This window comes from Molothrus aeneus, chromosome 12, assembly GCF_037042795.1.
Source record: "Molothrus aeneus isolate 106 chromosome 12, BPBGC_Maene_1.0, whole genome shotgun sequence".
Taxonomy (NCBI): Eukaryota; Metazoa; Chordata; class Aves; order Passeriformes; family Icteridae; genus Molothrus; species Molothrus aeneus.
In genome coordinates this window covers 17982424-18002515 of record NC_089657.1, presented here as the reverse complement: position 1 = coordinate 18002515, position 20092 = coordinate 17982424, and the positions used below count along the sequence as shown (strand labels likewise).

General features: G+C 40.1%; 1 protein-coding gene across 12 annotated transcripts in view; it reads right to left on the bottom strand.

Moving 5' to 3' along the window:
- The window catches only part of ATP2B2 (ATPase plasma membrane Ca2+ transporting 2), a 301755-nt gene that overhangs the window by 79539 nt on the left and 202124 nt on the right, over positions 1–20092 (bottom strand). For 8 of the 12 annotated variants that reach the window (XM_066558014.1, XM_066558016.1, XM_066558015.1 and 5 more), the window contains 5 exons: positions 12552–12809; positions 11441–11566; positions 9888–10013; positions 6538–6630; positions 704–745 (listed from right to left, as the gene is read on the bottom strand). In XM_066558014.1, coding sequence (XP_066414111.1) covers positions 704–745; positions 6538–6630; positions 9888–10013; positions 11441–11566; positions 12552–12809 — 645 coding nt within the window. The remainder of the gene's footprint in view (positions 1–703; positions 746–6537; positions 6631–9887; positions 10014–11440; positions 11567–12551; positions 12810–20092) is intronic. The other 4 variants (XM_066558023.1, XM_066558018.1, XM_066558024.1 and 1 more) reach the window with 2 other exon arrangements.

Below are 20092 nucleotides of genomic sequence, written 5' to 3'. Positions count from 1 at the left end.
TCTATCCAGTTTCTGAGCCATCACCTTTGCAATGTTCAATATGATCTGAGAAGAGAAAATTGTCATTTAATTTGGTATAACCCAAAGAGCTCTTGATAGCTGTGTCTTATAATAAAAAGGGAACCATAACTTTGCTTCAGAGAAAGCAAAATATTGATTCCAATTTCTTCCTGACATTGCATATTAAATAAGAAACACCTAGGACTCTCAATCTTCCTGTTGTTTATCCTTACAAAAGGCTTTTACACTGCTAGATAACACCTGGGCTTTAATGTTTCCTTTTTTTATTGCTTTGCCTTTCCCCTACAAATGAAGAGATGTCCAGACAATGCCATCAGACACCAGAGATGATGAGACATAAAAAAACTGGGCTGGAAAACTAACAAACAAATCACTAACAAACACACAGGATACACAACTTGCACAGGAACAATTAATTCAAATGAGCTTTGTGAGATGAAAGCAACATCTATAAATGGTCCCTTTAAAAGGCTCCTCTCCTAAACCTCTGCAGCTTGTGGGAATTACAATCTCTTGGGCTGGGGTTGGCTGTTTGGGGTTTTTTTTTGGACATTCTGTATGAACAATTAGGGCCAGTTTCACACACAGGCACAGACCACAGGTTCTCACTGTACTTTGGGACAGGGTTGAACTACATGCTAACAATACAATCCACAACCTCCTGAATAGCAAAGAAGATTACCTTTGTTCTGGTTGTTCTCCATATTCCCATCCTGCATCTTGCCTAAATGATGAAAAATTCCAACAGACAACAGACAGTAAACAACCTTCAGCCGAGACAGAACACGAAAATGGGGATTTATAAAAATGGGAGACAAAAGCCATGAGCACACCACGGGCACCATCCCCTGCCCTCACACCTGCACTCACAGAGGGGCCAAGGAATTCCAGCCAAGCTCAGGGCTGGAACACCTTAAATGCTGGATATCAGCATGTCTTTTTGAGGAATCTGCACAAATTCAGAGGGGGAAACTAATAAAGTAGATCTGGTGGGAAAATGGATTGGAATAATATTCCTGAGCTGTTGTTTCAGAGGGCTGGGACTTAAAAATTCTGGCACACAACAGTATAGAGTATGGCTTTCTTAATGTATTCCAGAATTAAATTAATCATGCTACTAAATTGAGAAAAAATAGAAACAATGGTGTTAATAAATCTAAATTAATAAATAAAAAATGTAAATCAGATAGGATTTTTAAATTACATCTTCCTCACTTGGTTGTATTAATTAGCAAATTTCTCCTGGAAATACAAGTGCCAGGTGACCTAAATTCAGATTTATCCTGAACATAGATTTACCATGTGCCTCTTTAATTTCCAGCTTGACATTTTATCCACCAAAAGTTTTACCACAGCAAAGTCCTTATTCCCTTGTGCCTTTTACAAGTGGAAATGTCATTCGAAAGTGTGCATGAGACAAAAATGGCAAAATATACCAATCAGATACAAAACTTTGGTATTCAGAATAACAGCTAAATATTTTCAAATGGATTCAAAATTTCTTGGTGGGATCCCTTATAAAACTTTCACAGTAATTATATAAATTTATGGAAAAGGCTACAACAAATATTATCTCAGAATGGATGACAATGCCTTTTGGTAGTTATGTAAAATGCACAATAAAAAATGATGCTAAGGAAAATTAAGTTAAAGTACCATTACAGGATTGTTGACACATTCTAATAAGAAATGTACTATCAGAATTTATTAAAAAATGTGCCAGCAGGTACATCTTGTTCTTCTGACTGCTGTGTGGATTAATTTTTTCACTCTGCTGTGAATAAATCATAAGAAAATGGAAAAGCTAAGATGCATCTCTTGCATGTTGGTCTTTGCACTAAGTGGGAGAGCAAAGGTGACCAAGTCAGTGCTGTATTTGTCAAAAAAGGCCCCAGTGCCACACTGGGAAATTCCAAAGCCCAGAAGCAGAGCCAGGGAAAGGCTCTCACGTCCTAAAATCATCTCAGAGCTCAGGTGAATTACTGCAATGAACCATCAGCTGCATGTCTGCATTTCTAATTCTATTCCTACCCCAGCAATAGCAGCACTTTTAAAAATTCAGCATCCACCTTCCAGAGCTTTACACTTTGCACAAGAGGGATCCATGAACCCGAGCAAAGCAAGCTCCTTTCCACAGTGAAATTCCCTATAAAACCTTGGCCCGGGGGGCACAGTTGGACTCAGTACCTGCCTGGTGGCTGTTTTTCTTAGAAGGGCTTTTAATAAAGTTACTGGAAGACACAAAATGTCTCTGGAGATTGGGATTTCTGGCTGGAGCATAAAGCCTTCCCTAAGAACTGGAAGGCATTAATTTAGAGCAGGCTGTCTGCTCCATTTCCTGCTCTGGAGATCCTTTTTGCAGAGTGCAATTCCAAACCTTGGAGTGGCAAAAAAATGGAACAATATTCAACTTTCAAAAGGATAAAAATCACCAACAAAACCCAAATGTGACTGTCCCAGCTGGCAGACACATCACAGAGATTTTTTTTCTTAATTCAAATATATACTTTTAGGACATATATTTGCTATTTGATAGCATAGTTATGATAATAAATTAATCCAACAATTGATTGGCTCCCTGAAAATAACACTACACAAAATAAACAATCATTAACAACAGTTTAAGCTCAGGTATTTAAAAATACATTCTTAATGTTCTTAATCTACTGCATTCAGATTATTGAGTGGGGGAAGTCATCAGAGGTAGTTAGAGTTCAGTTATTTAGACAGAACAACAAAGAGAAGGTAATTTGAGTAATCAAGATGAAGAAAAGGAAGCTGTAAACTATTTATATCCTCCTGTGCCAAATAATTTTAAGGCTGCATTTTGGTATAAAATATGAACAAGGAAACGAAGGCAGAAAGAAAGGTGATAGAATCCCCACTGCTGAGAGATCCTTCCTCCTTCCAGGTACAAATACTCCCCCCTCCTTCTCTCCTTGGTGCATCATTTAGAATTGTCCAAAAATGGAGTATTTATTAATATTTTGATAGCATCATGTGAAATAATTCTTTTAAAATACAATTTTTTTTTTACATCATTCTGAAAATATTTTCTTCTTTTCTGTTTAGAATGATAAATAAAAGAAATGTTGTTTGGGCTGGAGAAATCCATCTGAGTTTTTTATTGCTTTTCTAAGCAAGGATGAAAAATCAGAAAGTTTAGAATAGCATTTCTAACATCTGCATTCTGCAGCTGATTTGAAAGTTCTGAATTTAAATATAAATATTTTTCACATGCCTTTGCTTCACTACAAGTCCTGTATTTTGGAAAGGACTCGTGGCACCTTTACTGACTAAATTCTTACTATAAAAGTCAAGGATTTCACCAAACAAAGTTCCCAAGAAATGCCTCCCCTTTATCTGCTGTAGCCCTTGAGGAAGAGCCAATGACACAGAATAACAAAGTCCTATCACTATTTTGGAAATTATTTCCCTCATTTGGAAATTATTTCTAAACTGGAAGAAGTGCTTGGAATCAACCAAAGAAAATAATGGAATTGTGTTCCAAGTGCTGAGAGGGAACCACTGAATTAAACAGGAAGTTTTAGATAATCTTTCTAAGCATTCAATAAATAACTTCACTTAAAATTCAGAAATTTATTAAAATATAAACAAAAAATGTATTTAAAATAGAAAAATTATATTTTAAAAAGAGCTCAGACAGCAAATTGCTTTGCAGGAGCAGAAGTAGCTCAGTACCTACACTGGGATTAGCTGTAGATGTGAAATATTCCAGCAGAGATTTCTCTGAGTCTGGTCAGCCATTTCTCTAACTTTTCTATATTTTCTGAACACACATTTAAGTAGCAAATTCTCTAGGTTACAAATGCCAAAAAACCCCAACAAGCCACCCTGGAAATCCTGATTTAGGAAGGTGGCAGTGCTCTACTGGAAGGAAATCAAATTTGGGGTAATTTGAGCTACTAGAAGGAAATCAAATTTGGGGTAAACAAGCTGTAAACAGTGATTGCTGCTTCCCTGATTTCCATTTTTTCAAGTTACCTTTACTAAATATAATACTTTGGAATGAGATGAGTTTTCCTGAATTACCAAATTTCTGCCAAATTTTCTGCTCTGTTTATGGCCTTCACTTGCAACCTTTCAAAAACTGAATGTATTGTCCATAGTTCTGACAAGGAGTTCAGTAACAATTCTCTATTTTGATCTAAATTCCTAAAACCCAACATTTATAGGAATTCATAAGAGTTCCTTTGGTACAGCACTTAAGACGCAGGCTGGGTCACAAAGTAAATGAATTTATCACTACAGCCTCACAGGCTGACAACAAACTCATTCTTTTGTGTCAATTGTTTATTGACAACTAAGAATGAAAATCTTTTATCTGAAATGGAATTGGTTGATTTTTCAAGCAACAACATTTCCTGATCTTGCTACTTATTCAAGTATATAATTATTAACTCTTATTTTAAGATACTTTCTACACAAAGACTGTAGGTAAAATTCTTCTTTCCAGTCACACCTCAGGAAGAATTTTCAGGCTTTAAAAAAATTTTCATTTCATCCAGACCAAAGGAATATGCAGATGAATTTGGGGTCCTTGCTCTGTAACTTATCCTCTCCTTCCTTTCTCCCCTCCAAACCATATTTACATTTTCAGTATTTAACTCATCATAATCAATAGTGCTACCTGAGAAATTACCAGAAATCTGGCATTGCCCGTTTCCCAGATAATTCCAAAGCACTCAGACCTCTGTTTGCCTGCCTGAGTTCTCCGAGCAGTTGAATTGTGAAAAGCCTCTCCTGCCCTTGTTGATCAAAGAGCAGCAGAATGATTGACCTGCCCCATCTCAGAGGAGCTCAAATCCAAAACATCCTTAACTGCACAAAATAATTCACTCCACACTGCAAAGCCCTGAGTTTGTATCCCTCATCTCCAGGATAAACATGGGCAGTAAGTGTTGTTCCTGAGTGGAGGGAGGATGATGGAAAATCACATCCCTAATTCCGACACTGATCTAATATCCCCTGGAACTCAATTTCCTCATTAAGCTCAGCATTAAGCTCAAACACAACAGGGATTTACCAGGCAGCCCCAGCTCTGAGCAGAGCCCAGGGCTCGTTCTGCACCTGCTGGGCACCAGCAAAGAGGGGCTGAACTCTGCTCCCATCCCTCCTCTGCAGGGATTTTACACTCAGCAAAGGGGAATTAGCACAGAACCATCACAGAATGGGTTGGGTTGGAACCTTAAAGCTCATCCAGTGCCACCCCTGCCATGGCAGGGACACCTTCCACTGTCCCAGGGTTCTCCAAGTCCCAGTGTCCAACCTGGCCTTGGGCATTCCAGGGATCCAGGGGCAGCCACAGCTGCTCAGTGTCAGGACCTCAGCACCCTCACAGCAATGGAGAATAAAACACTTACAATTCATTCCCTGGTTCTTGCCCTCTAGGGAATCTGGAACCAGGAGGATGGAGGTCCCTGCCATGCAAGGAGATGTAGGGATTGTAAATCCTAGTTTTCCAGAATGGGTTTTAAATCTGGTTATATGTTTCTTTTAAATGATTTGAAAATAGGCTTAAAGATTTCCTGTGTCACTGTCTTAAATAAGATCCTACAGCAGTAAATCCTGTTCCTTGTTTAGCACTTGATATTGCTGTCAGAAACTCTCATTTCACATGTGAAATGCAACCTGCATGGAAAAAATCTTTCACCAACATGATGAAAAGTAGAATGACTTTACACAGTATTTTTGGCTCTGCACAAGAAGGAAAGGTTGCTTGGCAAATAAAGGCTCATGCATCTGATTAGCAGCAAAATACAGCTGATGCCTACACCAATATTGACCCATTCAATCCAATTTAACACTGGAATTTCACTGTTAGGAGAGACACTGAAATATCTGCGTGCTGACAAGCAGGGTCAGGAATCTGTACTGGGACACAGTCAAAACTGGCTGCAGGAAAGGTTTGCTTTGGGTTTAGTTTACACAGGCAGGCTCAGGAGAAAGTCACTGAGGGCTCACACAAATATCCACAAAACTTCTTGGTCCCTCCTGAAACAGATGCTGAAAACAGCAAAAGCTGTTCCTAGCACGGTGTTGGTTGAAATGGAGGCAGATCCCTGATCCCAGCCCTCTCTCAGAATTGTGTGAGGAATTAGGAGAGTGAAAAAGAGGAGAAGCAGAGATAACCCCTTTCTCATGGTGCTCTTCTCCAGATCTATGCTGAATAATCAAACTTTATGATAAAACATCAGGGGAATCTGCCTGAAAGTTTTGAAACCAGCCTGACATAACTGTTTCTTTTAACTGCAGCTTGAATGGCAAATGAATCACGATTCCAAACTCTGCCTCTGCCAGGCTGCAGTCTGGGGGAATGAAGCTGCAGCATCCCTGTGGCCCCTCTGCCGGGCTCCTGCAGAGCCTGTGGAGCAGGATCTCTCAGAGTGCAGTCACACAAACACAACATCTGTGCAGGTCAGCGAGGGGAGAGGGAATTTGACACAGTCAGGAGAGAAATCCATCAAATCAGACAAGCCGGGGGTTGTGACGTACCATTGACTAAGCTGGCATTTGCATTATCAGTGGCATTTGCACCTGCTGCACCATCTGTGGCTGGAGGAGGGTGGGAGGAGGGATGGGAAGAATCTACTGAGCAATAATGGATAAAAAAAATAAATAAATAAACAAAAAAGCACAACAACAAAACAGCAAATAATAAATAAATTAGAACAGCAACACGAACGAATGCACGTGACAGAGCGAAAAGCCTTCGCGGCTTTGTTTGCTCCCAAAATCAAAGAGTTTGAAATTAATTAACACAAATTTCCAAAGCAATTGGGAAAGTGTCACAAAGTAAGCTGAAAACTCAAATAATAATAACAATAATAATAATAATAATAACAAAAGATAAATATGAAACACATTTAGCAAAGTTAAAGGAGCTGGTGAGAACTGGCTGTACACAGTCCTGTGTACATTGCTTCAGTCCTTTTATGTGTTATTTGTTGTACCTTAATGTAATTTATGCATTTTTAAAGTGGTTGAAATGTTTCCTTCAGAGTTAATTTACACAGTGTTAGTGTAGCTTTAAAATTTGCATTTAAAAATGCATTATATCTATACCTGCACATACTTCTACATAGTGCAATGGTACATATTTTATGTTTTAAACAATTTTGCCCATCATGATTTATCATCACTGATGCATCACAGTCTAACAGGGCTCAGTCCATGTCCTGCCATCACCCAGGTAAAATGCACGTTGATCTGAGTAGAAACATGGCATTTTCCTATATTTTATGTGGAAAAGGCAAATATAGTCTTGAGGAGAATAATTTTAAATCCAGATAATGGACATGAGACATTTCCTGGTTTGTGATGACATGAAAGAAGAATCAGAAAAGAAAACCTCTTCTTCTTTTCAGGTATTATCCACATATTAGAGAAAACTGGACAAGAAATCTTTCCTAACAGGAAATTGAAAAGCTTGAAAAAGGTTTTATCATTTTACTATGTTTTTTATAGTGAAGATCAATAAAATTAGTCTCTGCAAATAATAGCTAAAATTTATTTTGTTTTGTTTCTGATGGTTAATTGCTCACAACAGAACCAAGTCCTCCCATGGATCCTGACTGAGACCTCAATCTGCTCCAGTCCTTGCCCCACAGGGATTATTTCAGGCTGTACTGGGTTGGTACTGCAGAAGAATGGGCTGATTTTATTTACAAATGGCAAATTGGGAGAAGAAAATAAACAGCTCCCAGGATTTAAAAACACACCCTGTGCAACTGCATTGAGGAAAATTTCAATTGCAAATTTGATTACTGTGGTGGCAACGACTTAAACTGTTTTGGTGACTCGTGCTTGCTCTCTATTCCGTTTGGATCCCCACCCCAACCAGCACAGCATGAGCTGCTAACAGCAAATCAAGTATTCCACATGAAATACTTTGCAATTTACTCCTGGAAAACAGCTGATTCTTCCAGCTGAACGGGAAGATTTGCAACACCAACAATGCCTGCTCACCAAAAGATTTGGCACCAGCAATCTTGTTGATTTGAAATCATTTCTCAATTTCAACTTGACTGATTCGAAGATGATTATTTCAATCAGCAGTTCCCCCCTGATTTTCATCACTGGATGGGGTAAATTCTTACTCTACCTGGAAGCTGCTGCTCCTCCTCCTGTTTCACACCTGCATGATGATTTTTAAAGTGTTAATGAACAATAAAAGCACACACCCACACAGCCTGAAAGGGGCAGGGTTTCTGAGAACTGCGGGTTTATGTTCCAGAGGTTTTCATTTGAGTTGGTGCCTCCCTCTGCCACCAGCTCTGCCCAGGCACGAGCACAAAGCTGCATCAGAAAATGTGGAGGGATTCTCTGTACTATGGACTCTTTATATTATAGCTGTTTCTACAGAGCCATGTTCAATTAAATTCTCTCTGCGTCCAAATTCTAGCACACCTCTGTAAGAATCTCTGGGTAAGTTACAGTCACAGTGTGGGGAAAACTCCCTGATTTCTCTTTTCCTGCCTTTCCAGAGCCTTCCCTGTGAAACCTGAGAGCCAGCAGTGTCCTGAGCAGAGCCCAGGGAGGCCAGCCCAGTGAAACCCAGCCCAGGGAGCTCCCCATCACACAGGGGTGAAGCTGCTCCTCCTCTCCCCCAGACCTGAACAACAGCAAGAGCAAACTCCAAGGTGCTGCTCCAAACTAGTCTGCTATAAAAGATGTTTGCTTTGTGAAGTTTCAGTCTTTTCTCCTTTCAATTCTCCTGGAACCCCCCACCCATGCCTGGCAGCTGTTGTGCATTCCTGTGCAGAAATGAAATGGTAAACATTTCATTTAGTAAAAAGGGAGTTCCTCAAAGCAGCAGAGAGTCAAAGGCAGACACTTGTTGAACACACTCAGAGATGGAAATTGTAGGTCCTGGAAACCATTTGAATTTGGCCTTCCTATCTGCAGCTTCATGTAAAATGATGGAAACAAAAAAGGTGGAATCATATTGCCTGAGAGATAGCAAATAAAATGTTCAGTAAAGCTTTAACTGCTTTTTTTAATTAATAGTGAACACCACTAGAAAGAGCAGAAATGTCTGAAAAACCTGTATTAATTGGCCCTTAATCATGTCTGAAAGACAACTGTTCTTAGGACTTGGAATGAAATTGTGGAAGCAGAACAATTTACAAGACTTCATGAAGAAAAACTGGCAAGGACAGACATTAAATCATGTTTCTGCTTAGTGTGCAGCTCATAAATTAGCAAATGCTTATGACATCACACTGTAATAAGGTGAAAAGCCCAAAGAGCCTTCTTGATTTCATTAACTGATGCAGGACATGAAAGTAAAGCTGTCTGCTAACATTTACTGGTACATTCTTGGCTTTTACTATTCTTAGCTCGACCTTTACACCTGAAGAAATTAAAATGCCTCTCAAGTCAGTCACTGACATTAAACAACCAGGCTAGCAAAGAGCCACAGCTTATCTTTATCTTAGTCCTGAAGCTCCAAGACAGATGCTATTTCCATGGCCAAAGGGTTTTTTTCCTGGAGAAAAAAATACTGAATTGATAGAAAAGCACAAAATCTTAGCAAACTGTAGGTGAGCATGGATTCATGTAGAGAAGCCACAGCAACTGGAGCATGCCCAGGTATCCCCCTTGCATTTCAGTATGGACTGGGAGCCTGCAGTTTCACACTGGAAAAACATCTTGTTATCCAATGGATTTATTGGTTAACAGCTTCTGCTGTTTTTCTGTGTGACATGTGATGATAAAAATGTGTCATAAAAAAAATAAAGGCAGTTTGAAAAATCCCATTCATTTGTCAAGAGCCAAGGAGAGCTCTGGCTGCACAAAGCCCAGGAGCTTTCTCTGGAGCATCCTGGTGTTGGGAAATTTACCTTTCTTGTCTTTCTTCTCCTCCTCTTCTCCCCCAGCTCCCAGCAGAGTGAAGATGATGCCAGTCTGAGAATTCACCCCCACAGCAGTCACCAGCATCCGCCCAGAGCCTTCCATGACATGGGTGCCTGAAAAGAGGCAAAACAGGTTACAGAGAGCTAAAATAAATGTCAAAAATTATGCAAGGCCTTCTGAAAGTATTGAGAGAGATTTGCTACACTTTATAAACCTATATTGAGGAGGATATTACCACATAACCAAAATAAACCCTGTTGTGCATTACCCTCAACCAAGAATTAATGCTTAAGCACAAACCTCAGGCTGCACATGCATCATCATCAGATTCTCTTTTTAAAGGAAATACTGTCATTGATCAAGTTTATCTTCTGCAAGAAAACAGTTTCAGCAAGACATCACAAATACACAAATTAGGTCCAAAAAACCCCAAACAAATAAATTCCATACAAACCTAAAGATCATATCTTTAGAAATGATCTAAAGAAAATATCTTTCAAAGCCAGCAGAGACTTGGTTGGTTCAGTTGGAAAGGAAAAGCACTGCTGCAACCTTCCTCAGAAATTTATCAGAGCCTCCTTTAGGATGTGTCACTATTTCCAAGTAACTTTTAATTAAGAACTTGCTAATTGTATCCCTGTGTTTTGTTCTGAGGGAATCTTCTCCTGAATTTCATGACAAAGGTGGATAAAAATATCCTCCAAAAAGTGCCCTTGGCTCCTAGGCTCCCAGGGCAGCTTTGGCAGGCAAACAGGCTGAGCTCTGCACACCTGGAGGGGGCAGAGCAGGCAGAGGGCATGGGATGGGATGGGATGGGATGGGATGGGATGGGATGGGATGGGATGGGATGGGATGGGATGGGATGGGATGGGATGGGATGGGATGGGATGGGATGGGATGGGATGGGATGGGATGGGATGGGATGGGATGGGATGGGATGGTATCAGTTGTGAGTTTCCCTGGCTCTGGACTGAAGGCACTTGAGACAGTAATTCGTGTTCAGACTCAGATGTTTATTATTTCTTGTCAGTAAAACAGTCTCATTACTGTGAGGTCAGCAGCTTTTCATTAGAAGGCACGAAATGGCCAACAGTCTCTTGTTACCAGGTCTTTTAAGACTGAACTATCCAATTAAGAGCTGACACCTGGATTATTTTCCCTTTTAACCCAATCACTGATCCCACAGAGCTGCAATGGGGACTTTTCTGCCCAATTACAAAATGCTACCCAAACCCATGGAGAAGGAGGAAGAAGAAGCATGAAGAAGAAACCCAGGATGACACCCTGTGCCCTCCATCTTGCTTCCATCCACAACATACTAAAAATCCCAAAACTAAACTTCTCACCAAGTGATACACCTACACTACTCTCTATAATCTATTTCACACTTTTGTGGATTCCAGTCTGTCTTGAAGTCTGGGAAACTTTCTCCATGAATGAGGGTCAAAGTCAGAGCTCCCCTGGGGGTCAGGACACCCCAGAGCAGACAGAGAAATATTCCTGAAATAGCCCTGGGTTTGCACAGTGGGGCAGATCTTACCTGACAGCAGCATTGGGTCTTTGTCCACGGATTTGCGGACCTGGTCGGACTCTCCAGTCAAGGAGCTCTCATCGATTTTGAGATCATTGCCTTGAATAAATATCCCATCAGCAGGTAGAAGGTCACCTGTGGTCAGAAAAGGGCAGTGGAAAACCTCCATGAGATTGTTTTTATAATTACACTATGGGTTTTGTTATAAAATCACAATTAATTGCACGAAAAGGTGAAATGAAAGGAGAAGGGAAGGAATTATTCCTGATTCTGTCCACACGGGTCACAGTACTGCAGTCCAGCCAGGAAAGGCCTTTTATTGCAAACATCTTCTGCTTCATGCTATCCCAAAATCCAAATGTATCACATTTCCTTCACAATGGACATCTCCATCATGGGGGTTTGCCAGGGAAGTCCTCACATCACCTCAAGGTTTCTCCATCAGACTTCATTAAGAGCAGCTAATTAATAGCTGAGCTGCCCTTTCCCCTTCCCCCTCAGGGAGCCCTAAGGTAAGTCCAGGAGAAATGTGATGGCTGATGGAAGGGGGATATTGCTGGAATTAACAACTCCCTCCAGAGCACACAGAGCTCCTGCAAGAGTCTCTTGCTCCACTGGAGCACGGGGCTTTCCCTATGGCATGGAATTATCAGGCACCTCATCTGCGGGGTCAATCTGGATCTGAAGCACCTCATGAGGTGATCACAGAGGCCCAATTCCCTTCTACACAACATTTAAAAACACCTCCTCTTGCCCCTAACTGGACAGAAATAAAAAGAAATTAACCTGAATAATGTAATCCTCCGTGCTAGAGAATTACCTTTGTATGAACAAGTACAGAAAACTGGAAGGAAAAATGCAGAAAACTGGAAGAACAAACACAGAAAACTGGAAGGAACTGGAAATCTGACCAGTCCTTGCCAGTGAAAGAAGTTTACACCAATTGAATTGGTTTCCTAGTGCAGCTTTACAGCAGGTCTTCACGATCTCCTTTGGCCCTGACAGCTCAGGTGTCACCTCAGCATGGCCAACACTGATTTTCTGTCCTATAAACCTGCCAGGGAAGCGTGTCCAGAAGGGCCAGCAGAGCAAGCCAAGGCTCCAAAGGCCGTGCACTCACCGTATTTGACCTGTGCAATGTCCCCAACCACAATCTCTGCCACGGGGATCTGGATGACCTGTCCCCCTCGCACCACGGTGAACTTCTGCTCCTGCTCGATGCGGCTCTGCAGCCCCCGGAACTGCTTCTCCTTGCTCCAGTCGTTGAAGGCAGTGACCAGGACCACGCAGATGACAGACAGGAGGATGGCAGCACCTTCAATCCAGCCAGCTTCGGCCTCCCCCTCATCCTCAGCCCCTCCTGTTGCAGTACCACACCCTGCAGAGACGGTAAGGATCGGTTTAGGGGAGGTCGGGTGTACCACAAGAAATGAAATTTGCTGGGATGTGACAAGGTGAGGGGATGGAGCTGCTTTTCCAAGCACTGCCTGCTGATGAAACGTGGCAGAATGGAGGAAAAGGACAAATAAAGAGATCTGTAAAAAAGAGAAAAGAAATAAATCAACAGAATTCTTTGTCCTTTAAATTTTTCTTCTGAGCAACCCATCCTTGGTGAACCCGGACTAAACAAATGGAAGGAGAAAGAACCAATTCCATTTTGTGATAGAGGACTCAGAGCTTCACCTGAGCCACCAAAACCGGCAGGATAAGAATAAGAATAATATTGAAGAATAAGAATAATACTGAAGGATAAGAATACTGAAGAACATGAATAATACTGAAGAATAAGAATAATACTAAAGGTGACAGGAAGGACTAAAACAATAAATGACATTAAATAATGCAAAGCAATGGCATTAAACTCGCATTAACACCCTGCCAGATTAAATTAAACAATTTTAACACAATTTTTTAATTTTCAACACAATTTCTAAATGTTCTGAACTAAACACACTTATAGGGAGCACTTGTTAAAAAAATACTGGGGTCAACTGAGTTTCTCAGCATTTCAATTTGATAATGAATGTATTAAGGAACACTGAGTAAAAACAATTCCCTGATATTAATTCATCAGTCTTCCCTACACAGAAATGCAGTGGGATGCTTCTAGAACTGCAAGTACATTGCTGCCAAAAGCAAAACAGCATTAAGAGAACCACTCTCTTCTGAACTGTTAATTCTCAATTACTTTATATACATCTGCTAATTATTTATTTCAATTAAAATTCAATTAGATAATATTCACCAAAGGAAAGTGACATAGCTCTCCTTCTTACTGAAAGAGCACCTGGGAGGAGCACTGGACAGAGCCAAGGGCACAATCCAGAGAAATCCCAGCTGGTGGGAGAGAGGAGAACTCAGCCTGGCCAGCAGAGCCTCCTCTCCCCAGGGACCTGGGAAGAATTGTTCCCATTTTCCATGAAGAATGGGACCAGGCAGGAATTTGACATCACCTCTCCACCTCACCCAGCTACCAGGGGGTTCAGCAACTTCTCTTCCACCTCTGACTGAAGTTTCATTTGGTTTCTTCATCACCTCTCACTAGAGAGAAGTAACAGCCAGGTTGATTTCTGTATTCAAATTCCAAACTGGAGCATCAGAATCCATTAACCAGCTGAGTAATTACTCTTGCATGTGAACAATAACAAAACTACCAAAAGTCAAAGGAAGAAAGATGAGCCTGAACAGCCACTAAGAGAGGAAGAAAATGAAAATAAAGGGAGTTTTTAGCCAAGTTCTCTGTAGTTTACACTGAGTTCCTAAGGGCAAGGCAAAGGCTGCTCCCAAGGGCAGGGGCTGCTGGCAGGGATGTTCTTCCACTGCTGCTCCACCTGAACCTTCAGCACAAGAACCACACTAAAACCACTTTTACAGCACTCAGGGAAGAAATTAAAACCTTTTTGAAGTTCAGTACTTTCAGCTGCTCATTACCAGCCTCAAATGCAGCTCAGAAACCAACCCTGCAGCTTCCTCCTGCAGCACAATGGGGGTTTTGGGAAGGAATTATGAATTTTGCTCTGTTTCACCTTAATCATCTCAGCTGGGCTGTGTTGGATTTTTAGATTCCTTTTCCAAATCAGCAGATTCACTTGTGTCTTGATTGTTTTAAATGGTTTCCTAGTGCAAGAAATTCTGTTTCAGCAGATGAAACACCAGAATTCACTCTCCTTTTTTCATTAGGTATGACTTAGAAGTAAATATTATTAATATTCTGTTTTTTTAACAGCAAACCTCCTCTTCTATTTCTCATAAAAGAAACATGGCCTGGTCTAGCCACATTCAAACACTGATTTTATTTCCTTTTCAGATGGTTGAAATTTAGCCCAGCTTGTACAAAATTACCAAGATCTGCTGCTGAGTAATATTTCCAAGGTCCTTCAGTGTAAAAAAAGAAAAAATAAAATTAAAAAAAACCCCCAAACCTTGATTAAGAAAAATCAGGTAAAAAATAAATATATTCCTTGACTTGAGCAGTGAGGTTAATTTTAATTTTGAGTTTGATCTCCATGTTGACACAAATGGTACCACGGAGCATGCAAATAATACAAAATATTATCATTAACATAAAAGGAATTACCTGTAGATTAAGCACAATCAAATAAAATAATTCATTTTTCAGCTGAAAATTTTGTTTTATTCCAGCTGAAAAAATTGTTTGTAACAATGGAAGAAAATCTGAAGGAAACAGATTGAAGTTAGATCAAGCTCTTGGAAAACATCCCTAAATCTGACAAGGTTCCACACTGAATAAAAATTATGTTTATGACTTAAAATCATGAGACAATCCTCCAGAACCCAATGAAAACAACACAATTTTAAATGCATTTAATTTTCTTTTCTGTTCCTTTCATCTGACAATGATAAATTCAGGTGGAGCAGAGGTGTCTGAAGGGAGGAGGGAATTTTAGGAGTAGAGGAATTAATTGCCAGACCTCATCAAAACCTGAAGTCTGTGAGAGGATGGAGGAAATTCTGAGTTGATTTTTGAGTTGCTAATTGTTGAGATTCAATGTGGCCTCTCTAAAACCCCAGGGCCCAGGTGAGAAGTCAATCAGACCACCAGAATTTCCCCAAATTTTGCTTTTGCATTTTACACTCCACAGAAAGGAGATGGGGATAAAAGTGCTGCATAAATTAATGCAAAACGTTCTTTTTCTAGGAATCAACTCTAGCAAAAAACTACCTGCTTCTTACAAGAGCAAAATTTCTGAGCAGATTTTTTAAAAAAATATGAAAAGCAAGACTTTAAAATGCAACCTCTGCCCTTTACAACATGACCCATCTGTCAGGGAACATTTACTTGAATTATGTGGTGTTCTTGAATTCCAAACTGTTTTAGAGGTGCTCCTTTTGAGAGGAAAAAAATAAAGGAAACCTGCATCTCCATTGGTTTGAGTCTGTCTAATGTTTTCTTATATACTTACAGAAAAATAATTGGGTTTTTAGTATTTTTTCCTGCTGTTATGGCTTTCTAGAAATTATAGAAAGACTGACATGGATTTACAGAAAGAACTTTATGTATTTATAGAGGAAAAAGACACAAACATCTTAACTCTATATTTAGATTATCTGGCCTTATTGCAGCGTAAAGTGACCCAGCATTGACCTTACAGATAAGGAGAAAATAAGAAATATTAATAAAATACATCATATTAATACATCTAAGTAGCAAAATTGAATTTAAAGCACCTAATATTTATTACAAATGTTCATATAAGCTTAAAAAATTCATGTTGAGGTATAAGATTGGGGTTCTGCTTTCACAGAGAGCACGTGGCTCTCAATGCTACCCAAAAATCTGCCCGAGCTTTTATTGAAATGCACGGAGTCAAAAGCAGCACAAAAGAGCTGTTCACATGCAGATGTGATTTGTGGCAGGGTTTTATTCCAAGACAGCAAATTGTGATGTTCTCATCTTAAATTCCCTTTAACAGAGGCCCTATCTGTCAGAAAACCCAAAAGCAGAGAGGTAAAAAAAGTTTAAAAGATGGAATTCTTTCTCTCACAACTCTGAACTTGTGCCTTGGCCAAAGTCTGAGCCTCACAGCACAGAAAATGTGCAGGGCTTGAAACTGAGATGCTGAACACCTGCAAGTCAAGGCTGTAAAGGACTGAGACTCCTCTGGCACAAAAAAGGCAGATGGAGCCCTAAAATGGATCAATTTATCCCAAAAGGAGCACCCAGGTGAGCTGGAGCTCCCCAGGACAGGGAGAACCCGGCAGCACAACCTCAAAGAAGGCTCAGAAACACAAAGGGGGACCAAGGGGACTCCTGTGCCCATAAAATACCTGAAAGGACATTTCCAGAACCTCGTGGAAGGAGAACAGAACTTTAAAAAGCTTAAAACTGGGCCAGAAATAGATCAGCAAAGCTGATGGGAAAGTGTTCTACAGAGGGGAGATGAAAGGAAGGAAAAATCCAAAGGAAAGGAAAGAATAGGGAAGTTCTGCCACCCATCACAGACAGGGAGCCCAGCTGAGGTGGCAGCAGCTGGATTTCCATCTCTGCAGGGACTGGAAGGCTCCAAACCTGCCCAGATTTCCATTCCCAGCCCAGCTGAGGAGGCAGCAGCTGGATTTCCATCTCTGCAGGGACTGGAAGGCTCCAAACCTGCCCAGATTTCCATTCTCAGCCCAGCTGAGGTGGCAGCAGCTGGATTTCCATCTCTGCAGGGACTGGAAGGCTCCAAACCTCCAAACCAGGAGCCTGGAGGGCTGAGCAAAACCCCCAGGCACTTACCTGGGCTGCACTTCATCTCAAGAAAATTCAAAACTGGCCTGAAAAACCTCCTCTGCATGAATAGAATTTAATTATATGGAAGAGTTTAGAAGGAGAAAAAAAAATTTAAAAAATAGAAAGGAAGAAAGAAATAGGTTATTAAAGGGAAAGTTAGAAAAAAACTTGAATGTGCTTGTGGTGAAAAGGGGAAGAAGGAGAGGAGGAGGAGGAACAAAACCAGGTTAAAGCACTTCAGGAACAGTGAGCAAGAGGCAGCACGAGGTAAAAACCTGGTGGCTGTTATTAATAATTTCAATGTAGTGAAAGCTAGCAAGCAAGAAAGGGAATTAATAGAAGTCCACAAAAAGCCAGACAGCATCACCTGACAGCTTGGCAGGCTCTTGTCCTGTTGGATCTGGAATGCTTTTACACCATTTCAATGTACATTTCTCCTGATATCACCCAAATCTGGGCACATACAGGAGGAGGCACAGGGGCTCAGTGCAGCTAAAAAGAATATCTGCTTAAAATTTCAAACAGCTATCAGGAGATTCTTTAGGCTGCTTTGAAGAACATAATGATTATAATTACAAACTATACAATCCTGAGCTGCAGCACAGTAATTTTTAAATCAGAAAAAGTACATTTTTAAAAATCTGGGAACATCTGTATTCCTAAATCCCAACCTACAGCACATACCTCTCAGCTACTCATTTCAACCTACACACTGCTATTTTTAAGCTGAGAATACCTTGTGGCATTTAAATTCCCAAGGAAAATCTCCTCACACCCCCAGAGGTAATTTTTTTAGTCAGTCAAACTGGTTTTGTCATCAGAAAGACAACAGCTCCCGGATAAAAAGTTTTTATTGAATCTCTTTCTCTAAAGACATTTTTCCCCTCGCTGCAGCTCCAGCACTGATGTTATTAAAGCAAATGGAGCAGCTCAAAGTTAAAGCTTTGTCATCAGCTCTGCTTCCCAACAGCACCACTGATGATTCGAACTTCACAAATGTTTTTAGCTGTGTAAGAAAAGGAACAATAACCCAAAAATTATGTGATCAAACCCATAAATTCCCCTCCTTAACAAGGCTTTTCAAGCTGTAACAAACACTGCAGCGTTTATTTCTGCAGATTCCTCCTTGTGTCAGGCCTTTTGCTCCACAAGGAGTCCCAGGAGTGATTGGCAGCACCATTCCTGCCCCAAATCCTCCCCTGCATGACGCTGCATCAGCAGATGTTGAATCACTTCCCACAAGGGCAGAGCAGCACAGGGCTGGCTCCGAGTCACAGCTCAGGCACAGGGGCAGAAATCACTGCAATTTCACCCATTTCTGCCTCTCCCTCGTTCCCTCCAAGGCTTCACTCAGCCTGACAAACATTTCCAAGTGACAGGAATAGTGGATTTGTTCTTCCAAACAAGCTGGGGGTCTGCTGGTAGATGAAACCAGAGATAAAAGAAACAATGGGAAGGATTCCCTGATTGATGAATGGAAAAAGATATTTGCTTTTACAAATAAACTGTAGGTTTGCTGATAAATGAAATTAGACATTGAAAGGTGAAAGGAACAGTGAGGAAGAAAAACCCCTAAATTTCATAAGAATTAAAAATTAAAAGGGAGGGTTATACATTAGAGGGAAAGGGAAGGTTGTACATTAGAGGGAAATCTCTGCTATCAGGTGATTTGGGAAGTCTGAACCTCTCAAGTACCTCAGAAATGGGAAAAGAGAGAAGGGAAATGCAGCCAGAAAATGGGGATAAAAAAGAGGCTGCATCCTCCAAAAACGTGAGAGACCCCAGGGGATGCCCCATGGCCTCTCCCTTTATTCAAATAAAGTAAAAGGGCTCCTCTGTCTCCTCTTAGCACATAAACCTCTGGTGTTTGTGGGTTAATTTTCCTCAGACAAGTTACCTGCAGGATCAGTGTTCTCCAAACCCACACTCCTTCCATTTATGAGGGTGACAAAATTCCCCTACAAACATCAACATTTAGGGGGTTTAAGCATTCACTAAAAGCCACTTTTAGACACATCTTTGAACCCAATATGAGAATTGCTGGCTTTGTGATCCACCAGTTTGTTATGTAAGGGCTCCAGGGGGGCAGGGAGGGGGAAGCAAAGAGCTGCTGTCCCTGTGGGTTTGTTATGTAACTGCCAGCTCCACAGCTTGCTATTAAATATTTACACTTTCTTGGCATCTATGTGCAAGGAAACAAATCTGGGGGCCCTGAAAGCATTGATAGATAGAGAAATAGATGATATAGATATAAATACAGATTATATAGATATAGATGTAGATATAGATGATATAGATATAGATATACATAATAAAGACATAGAAATAGAAATATATACAGATATAGATATTGATAATATAGATATAGATGTAGATTATATAGATATACATAATAAATAAATAGAAATACAAATATATATAGAAATAGAAATATATATATAGAAATAGAAATATATATAGAAATAGAAATATATATAGATAGAGATGATACTGATATAGATTTATATATAGATTATATAGATGTAGATGTAGATATAGATGATATAGATATAGATATACATAATAAAGATGAAATAATGAAATAGAAATAGAGATAGATATTAGATGCATATAAATATAAATATAAATATATAGAGATAGATATAGATGATATAGATATAGTTATAGATATGGATACATATAGATACACATCTATCTATCTATAAATATATATAGATATAGATATAGATATATCTACATATATATATTCACACATTCTTCAGTCTGATCACAAACAGTCATGAACACAGAAATGTTCATTGAAATATTCCCTCCATCTCAGGAGAAAAATGGGGTGTGTCAAGCAGGATTCTTCTGCCTGGCATCTCCAAGGAAATTCATTTTAGAGAGATCAGGCAAAGGGATGGGTCCTCACTCCACCAAAAGTC